The sequence below is a fragment of the Orycteropus afer genome, unplaced genomic scaffold (genome assembly GCF_000298275.1).
Source record: "Orycteropus afer afer isolate SDZICR_OR568_19922 unplaced genomic scaffold, OryAfe1.0 scaffold00244, whole genome shotgun sequence".
NCBI lineage: Eukaryota > Metazoa > Chordata > Mammalia > Tubulidentata > Orycteropodidae > Orycteropus > Orycteropus afer.
In genome coordinates, this window is record NW_006921831.1 from 5,004,687 (window position 1) to 5,012,735 (window position 8,049).

The 8,049-nt window shown below is 58.2% G+C and overlaps 2 protein-coding genes across 2 annotated transcripts in view; one reads left to right on the top strand and one right to left on the bottom strand.

The window, feature by feature from the left end:
* Positions 1-2,028: 2,028 nt before the first annotated feature.
* Positions 2,029-3,353, top strand: LOC103204161 (interferon-induced transmembrane protein 3-like). Its single transcript, XM_007949306.1, has 2 exons — positions 2,029-2,292; positions 3,162-3,353. The coding sequence occupies exons 1-2, from the start codon at positions 2,029-2,031 to the stop codon at positions 3,351-3,353; spliced, it is 456 nt and encodes a 151-aa protein (XP_007947497.1).
* Positions 3,354-7,657: 4,304 nt separating this feature from the next.
* The window catches only part of LOC103204224 (interferon-induced transmembrane protein 1), a 3,208-nt gene continuing 2,816 nt past the window's right edge, over positions 7,658-8,049 (bottom strand). Inside the window, exon 3 of the mRNA XM_007949371.1 lies at positions 7,658-7,795. Coding sequence (XP_007947562.1) covers positions 7,658-7,795 — 138 coding nt within the window. The remainder of the gene's footprint in view (positions 7,796-8,049) is intronic.

The following is an 8,049-nucleotide window of genomic DNA, read 5'->3' on the forward strand; positions in this document are numbered from 1 at the left end:
GCATGGAGGGATGGACACAGGGAAGAGGTGACTATAGGGAGGAAGCGGGAGGGGAGCTGTTGCATTGTGGAAAATTGTGGTCAATGTCATGAGACAAAGCGTATGTGAACTGCTTTATGGAAATTGAATTTCCTCTGTAAATTTTCACCCAAATCACACACACACAAAGTTGTCTGGGTTGAGGGTCACCCCTGTGGGGCACAGCTGGACAACTGTCCTTCTAACATGCTATGACACACGTGTGAGTGGGGCAGGGCTATTAGTGACCTAGTGTCCTCTGAGCACACAGAAAGATGAACACTTGCTCTCTGGGCACCAACAGGGATACCGAGGGGATGGTAGATGACTCCAGCCAGCTCCTCCTGGATGGAGTGTCCCCAGCCCTCCCTGCCTCAGCTGGCAGGGCGGCAGCAGGGGACCAATTCCTGGAACCATAGTTGAGCGGCCTCTCCAGAGGTGCTCTCCAGCACATCAAGGATGCAGAGGCACTGGGCCTGGGCCTCTGCCAGGGCAGGGGTGCACCATGGAGAGATGGGGCTATCCCACCCAGGCCCAGGGGGATATCTGCCTAGGGCAGATAGGATCAGGGTGGGAGTGGGTCTGCTGGCTGGGGCAGAGACAGGGTGCATGCCTCCCTCCATGCCCTGTGTGTGGGGGGCAGTCTCTCTGGGGAGGCAGTGAGATGGCTGGGGGACTAGGCCATCCTGGGGACTCTCGTCACAGCTGTCTTTCAGGCTGATCTCAGAGGGTGGCCCTTCTATCAAATGCATGGCCCTTGGGCAGGATCCCAGTGTGTCCAAGTCCAGCAGAGTTGACGATGGTCCTGTCTGCTGAAGCTCATGGCTTGTCCCCATGTTTCCCCTGCTGTTCCCTGTCCCTCTTGGACCTGCTTTGGTCCTCAATCCCCCTCCCACAGCACACTAACTTCAAGACCCCACCCACAGATGGGTGCTTAGCTGTGGCAGCTGACAACGTGAGCATGAAACAGGAGGACTGACCAGGACTGGGAGTGAGGAGTGGGGAGGGGGCGTGCTGGGCCCACCTGGGTAAGGACAGAGAACATGCTCAAGCATCAGACCGACTCATAGTGACCCCTCCTCAGGTTTCCGAGACAGTATCATTACGGTAGATTGCCCAAGCTTCCTTCCAAGAAGTGGCTGGTGTGTTTGAACCACCAGCCTCCTAGTCAGCAGTCAAGTGCCTTAGGCACTATGCTGCCAGCACATGGGGCCAATTTCAATCATTAAGGACACTTCAGCAAGTTCCCAGTTCCTTGTGTGAGCAGAACCGGCTTTCAATTACACCCTTCCTGAGGGCAAACTGCCCCTCCCTATTTAGCCCCGCACTTGTCAAGGCAAAGCCACATTGCTGGTTTAACGGTCAGAAAGAACTCAAATGGCATCTGAACTTATGTCAAGACTCAACTGGAGTCTGGGTTCTTGCTGTGGACCACAGCCTCCATGAACCAAGTCCTTTAGCATTTAAGCTGCAATACAGTGGACAAGGCAGTCCTGCAGCAGGCTGGGGACAAGGGAGAGGCCAGCTGGGCAACTCCTAAAAACCAAAACCACACTCAGTGCTATGGAGTCGAGCCTGATTTCCACTCATAGCCACTCCTCCTAGGGTTTCTCGGCGCTATGTCCACGGAAGTAGATTGCCTAACTTTCCTACCCAGCGGTGGCTGGTGCATTTGAACTGCCAGCCTTCTGGTTAGCAGGCACTGGTCTCCAGTGCGGTAGAATGTCCCTAGGGCCCACCCATGCCCTAAATGGGGGTGCGGGTTCGGCTAATAACTTCCTGACTTAACCAGAGACCTCTTCAGCTCTGAGCCCTACCCCTCTCCCCGCAACCCCGGCCCTGGAGTAACTTGAGCCTCAGGAATGTGTCCCGCCTCCTGAGCCCCGGCCAATCCCAATTCCCAGTGCCAGGAAATAGGGATTCCTGGAAATCGAAACTCCTGGGAAGAGAGATCGGCGGAGCATCGACCCTACACCGGATCCACTCAACTGCAGATTGTCGTTGGGCGCCATGAACCGCACTTCCCAACCCTTCTTCACGCATGGAAGCCCCAGTCTCCCCTCAAATTATGAGATGCTCAAGGAGGAACACGAGGTGGCCGCGCTGGGGGCACCCCTCAGCCCCGCGCCTCTCAGCCCGGTGCCCGTGACGTCCACCGTGATCAACATCCGCAGTGAGACCTCGGTGCCGGACCACGTTGTCTGGTCCCTCTTCAACACGCTCTTCCTGAACTTCTGCTGCCTGGGCTTCGTGGCGTTCGCCTACTCCGTGAAGGTGCGTGTGGGCCGGACACGTGGGGGACGCCCCACGTGGGTGCGAGGGTGCCTCAGGGTGCCTCTGCCCAGTTGGGAGTTTGTGTGTTTGTGTGTGTACGCTTGTGTGCATGTGTGTCCTGGGTATACACGCTGGATTCTCCAGGAGGAAGCAAGTGGGCATGCGTGGTGCCCTGCTCCCAGGTGAGTGAGCGCCTGCGTGTGAATGTGTGTGCGCTTGTGTTATGCATGTGTGTGCTGGCACACGGAGGATTCTCCCAGGGGTGTGAGTGGGCACAGGCACATGTGATGAGAAAGGCCCTGTGTGTGTTCTTGTGTGACTGTTTTGCTCATCTCTCTCCTGTGTGTGTGTTCTGTGTGTGCCTCTCTCTGTGTGTCTGTGTCGTGGGGAGTCAGTCCTAGCACAGGTCAGTGATGACACGGTAAGGGTGCATGGTGATGGCTGTGGTCTGTCCTTATGCACACAGCCATACCACAAGCAATCCTGCCCCCAGTTCCCGAGGAAAGCTCCTTTCCTCCCAGTTCAATAGAGAAATGCACCCGTCACCCTTGGATTAGGCCCCAGGCTGGCTCTGAAGACACCAAATCCTCCCACCTGGGGTGGGGCGGCGGTGGGGCAGTGCTCACACCACAGCAGAGGGAGAGGAGTCCTGGAGAGGCTGAGGGGCAGAGAAGAGGTCTTGGCTCCAGCAGGAAGGGGACAGGAAGTGTCCTGCTTGGGCTCCAGTGAGCAGTGGGGCTCCACAATGTGGGTGAGGGCTGGTGCAGGCTGTGCTGGAGACAGAGGACCAGGGGGGACCACAGTGCCACCATCAGCTCCTGGCTCCTAGGGGTCCCTCCCGGGTCCCCCCATCATCTCATCTCCCCCAGTCTAGGGACCGGAAGATGGTGGGTGATGTGATTGGGGCCCAGAGCTACGCCTCCACCGCCAAGTGCCTGAACATCTGCTCGCTGCTCTTCAGCCTCCTTGGGGTCATCGTGGTCATCATCCTTCTTGCCACTGGGGCACTGATAAGCACCGAAGCCATTTCACAGACGGTAGAGAAACTTGGGGGCTACTAGTCACTGCCCATTGCGGTGGCCCCGCCCTCCGACCCTCCACAGCTGTCTCCAATCCCACCTGTTGGCTCCTCCCCACCCCGTTTATAGCAGTTTGTATACATGTGTCTGTCTATAAACAAATTCAATAAAGTGCCTGTGTGCGTAACACATGTATGTGTGTGACATTGTCCTGGGAGGGGTGCCTGCCCTAAGTTTCCAGGCTTGTCCTGACACTGAGCAGAGAACTTAACCCCACATTGTCCCACTGTCAGGATGAGCTGAGAAAGCCAGGCATGGCCTCAGGTAGGACCCACTCCAGGTGGGGCTCCCTCAACCCTGAGGGCTGATGCAGAGTGGGCTGTTATGGCGGGTAGCACTGGGTCCATCTTGATCCTAAGGTCTCCCCTTTGACCTCACACAGGGTGCAGAGGACCCTGACTCAGGCACTCTGGGATCTGGGTCAAAGGTCAGCCCTCTGGGGTGCAGCTGGCCAATTGTTGTTCTGACATGCAGTGAATGAGGTGAGGCTGCCAATGACCCAGTGTCCTCTGAACAGGGCCTTCTGTCCACCACTGGGGACACCTAGGGGAGGGTGGATGACCCCAGCTGCAGCACCTCTTTCCTGCTCCTGCTCTGAGTGGGACGGGGGACCAATTCGTAGAACCATAGGTAGGTGGCCCCTCCAGAGGGCATGTCCAGCACATCCAGGATGAGAAGCACCAGGCCTGAGTCTCTGCCGTGCTGGGGCTGCACAGTGGGGAGGTGGGGCTGACCTTACCCAGATCCAGGGGAAGAACTTGCCTGGGGCAGATGGGGGTGCTGACTGGATCAAGGTGGGGAGTGGGCCTGCTGAGGCAGACACAAATGGGATGCCCTTGGCCCCTGCCTCCATGCCCTGTAGAGTGGGGTAATCTCTCTGGGAGGTGGGGGCCCAGGTTATACTGGAAACCTCCCCATGGCCGGCTTTCAGGATGGATGGCCACAGGGGTGAGCCCTCCTGGCACAGATGGACCACTTTTGGGGACTCAGGCACTTGTGAGTCCCAGCAGGAGGAACGATGGCTGGTCCTGTCTGCTGAAGCTCATGTTTTGTGCTTGTGTTTCTCCTGGCTTCCTCATCCATCTTGGATGGACTTCCCTCTGATCTTTCATCCTTGTTCCCTGTCTCCTAGCACCTTAACTCCAATATCCCACCAGATGGGTGCTCCCCTGTGGTGGAGGAGTGGGAACGATGGCACCCATCTCCTTGGAGTCCCATGGATGTGAGCATGAGGGAGGGCCCAAGTAGGAACTGGACAGTGAGGAGTGGGGAGGGGGCGAGCTGGACCCCTGGGCAGAGACAGACAACGCGCTCCCAGGAGAGAGCAGGGTAGAGGTACCTCCTAGCTGTGGTTGACCCAGCCCCCAAATCTGGCAGGGGCCTTGTCCCAGGACCAGACAAGGGAAGGATGCTGGGATCAGAGGTCCCCTTTGATGGGCAGTGCTCAGAATGGCCCAGTGCAGTCAGTTTGGGGTCAGAAGCCCACTGGAGCTGTGCTAACTTTGAGAGGCCAAAGAGGGTCCTGCCATGGATGAGACCCCCTCATGCAGCCAGCAAGGAACTGGCAACGTGGAACCTTTGAATGACTGCAGGCAAGGCCTGATGCCCGATGAGGATGGAGTGGTCAGTTTGGAGGCCCTGAGCACAGGCTGCTGGGCAGCAGGGCCCAGTCCAGGACTGCACCTTGGGCCAAGGGCTCAGATGCGGAAGCCGGGTGTCTATGGGAGGATTGCGGGTGTGAGGTGGGGGACAGGCTGGCGGGGCCAGAGGAAGTGGGCCAGAGACGGGGATGGCGGGAGAGAGAAACGGGACTTGAGCCGAGCTGAGAGGCTATGGGCACTGGGGCGAGTGAAGAGGTGCGGAGTGTGTGTGCATAACCATCTGGGGAGGGGAGAGGTGCAGGAAGGCGTCCCCTGCAGACTGCATTGCTCAGAGGAGAATCTGCCCTGCCCCTTGAGGAACTCTGGGGAACCAGGGACAGGCCTCCCTGGAATTGCGTGTCAGGACTGTCCTTGGGGTAAGGAGAGCAGAGAGCATCTCCAGGCCACGGGTTCCTATGCAGAGCGGCCACTGGCCACCCCTAGCCAGCAGTGACTTTGCACCGCCCTCTGCTGGAGGGCGCTCACGGCCCAGAACCAGCACTCTGATAGCGTAGTGGCTAAGACACTTGACTGCTAACCAGAAGGCTGATGGTTCAAACCCACCAGCCACTCCTTGGAAGGAACATGGGGCAATCTACTTCCGTAGTGATAATTGCCTCCGCAACCCAAGGAGGGGTCGCTATGAGTTGGGTCCAACTCAAGGGCACATAACATCAACAGCCAGCAGTGACTTTGCACCGCCCTCCGCTGGAGGACGCTCACGGCCCAGAACCGGCCTAAGCCGGAAACCGCCCAAAGGAAACTGGGCCTAAGAGTTGACGTGTGTTCTCACCAGGAAGGACCACTTCCGGGGAAGGGAAGGATGTGGTTGGTGCAACAACCCCAGCCCCACCCCCAATCAGAAAGGTCCCCGACAACGCATGTTGCGTGACCCAAGCATGCGAGCCCTGGGACGGTGTTTGGAGATTGGAGGTGAGGAAACCCCATGGGAAAAGGACAAGGAAGCTGTGGAGACGGCGTGTGCTATGTGTATGACGTGTGGGTGACCTGCACGGAGGGACTCAGTTTTCTAAGTGTTCAGCTTAGAACACTTAGAAAAAAACATGAGATTTGTGCACATCTGTGTATGTAAATTTCAGGTACAATTGGGGGACATTCAGGAAATAAAATGGCACAACGTGGTAACTGCTGAAGGTGGCTCGTCTCACCAGTCTGCTTACTGAGTAGTGTTCATATTTTTCCATAATAAAAAGAAAAAAGAAAGTTGAACTGTTGAGTCCCCACTAAGGGAGGTGCACCGCTCAGACATGGGCTTGAGGATGGACACCTGAACAGGGACCCTTGGCTTACCGAAGGCATCTGGGCTAATGTTCTGGAATCTTGAGACCTCTGATCCCCGACCGCTCTGAGCTGCAGGCACCCCTTTCCGGTCAGCTGCCTGCCAATCCTTCAGGCCGAAAAGGTCCCTGCCTGCCCTGAGCCCTCCCAGCACTCTCCCCTCCGGGCCTGCCCTGCCCTCCTGGCCATTAGCCGAAAGCAGAGTTGAGTGACTGGGTGACACCTTGGAGATGGACTGGACCTCCTGTCGGAAGTCTAAGGCTGTGTGCTAACCCCCCTCCATGCCTTCATGATGTAGCCTCAAACATGGCTCCCACTGTGTCAGTCTTCCTAGCTGGACACAAACCTCTAACTTCAGCCTCCGCTCACACGGATAGGCCACTGTGCTTCAAATCTCAGGGGCTGAAAATTTTTGCATACGTTTTAAACCCACAACAAGCTTATCAGAGAAGAGAGTGGTTAAACTCCAAGGATCTGCAGGACCTGGTGGACATGTACCTATAGGTGCCGGGACAGAGGCCACTAGGCGAGGCCCTGAGAGTGGGGCCAGGGGTCGGGCTGTCTGACCTAAGGTTGAATAAACAGAGCTAATCCATACGGAAGCAAACGCTGCGCTGCCGTTCAGATGAAAAACAGTGCAAAGGGCTCTGGGAGATGGTGGGACACGCCCCGGCCCCTCCATGGACCTAAGGAAACTGGGAAAACCAACGCCCCCATTAATGAGACCGGAAGTCAGAAAGGCGTTCACACCGGAACTGCGAGGGACCGCGAGGTCCGGGAATCCAACAAGCTGCGCTGGGAAATGGCCAACCCAGATTGCGCAAGACCAGCCCGAGGGCCGCCCATCCGGGACCCATCCGACACGCCCACCGCCGAGACCTGGTCACCTGACAGCTGCTCGGCAGAGTCTGGCCGCCAGCGGACGGGGTCGCTGCTCTGTCCCTGTGCCCACCCAGGCGGGGATCGCCTCTCGGTCCAAGAGCGGCTTCACCCCAGCGTGCTCACAGCAGAGGTCGCCAGGGAAGCGGGCTCCGTCGTACGCTCCCCGCCACACTGCGGAGCGCCTACCTACGTGCGGGGTCCTGGGCTTAGGGCGCTGCGTGGGAAGGGGGTCAATGGTCCGGCCCAGGGTGGGGTCCATGACGTGCCCTGGAAGCAGCGCGAGAACACAGGGTGACAAGGCACGAACTTCTAACATTGTCCCCTCGGCTGGAACCCAGACATGCCCAGATGCCCCCAAAGAGTGGGCATCTGGGAAAAAGGGGCCGTCTCCTGAGGCCAGCCTGAAGGTCGGCCATGGGGAGGGTCCCAGGATGGCCTGAGCCCCTCAGGCATCTCACCGCCTCCTCAGGGAGCAGAAGTCACCTGCACCCCGTTTGCCTCTGGCCCATCCAGGTGCCCAGGCTGCTCCCTCTGGGCCACCAAGAAGGAATGATGCCCCAGCAGGTTCTTCCCCTGGATTCGGGTGAGGACAGCCCCATCCCTCTGGATGTGCAGAGCCCCAGACAGTGTCTCAGTGTCCTCTGTGTGCCAGAGACCCTCCCTAGAGACCCCTCCTCTATGTTTGGGTTCTGTCCAGGGGGCTGAGAGGCCACCCTCTCAACTGAGAGGGCCACAGCACCCTGCAGCTGAAGGCATTGCCCCCCACCAGACCCTGGGTAACCCCCACAGGAGAAGGAACAGAGCCAACAGGAGGGGTGACACCTGGGTCACCCAGGAGGGGCAGTGAGGGCTGGGAT

Excerpts from the sequence above, each read along its gene's own strand:
- LOC103204161 (XM_007949306.1), top strand. The coding sequence starts at position 2,029 with ATGAACCGCACTTCCCAACCCTTCTTCACGCATGGAAGCCCCAGTCTC. Across the intron at positions 2,293-3,161 it reads CGTTCGCCTACTCCGTGAAG|TCTAGGGACCGGAAGATGGT; the intron begins GTGCGTGTGGGC and ends CATCTCCCCCAG.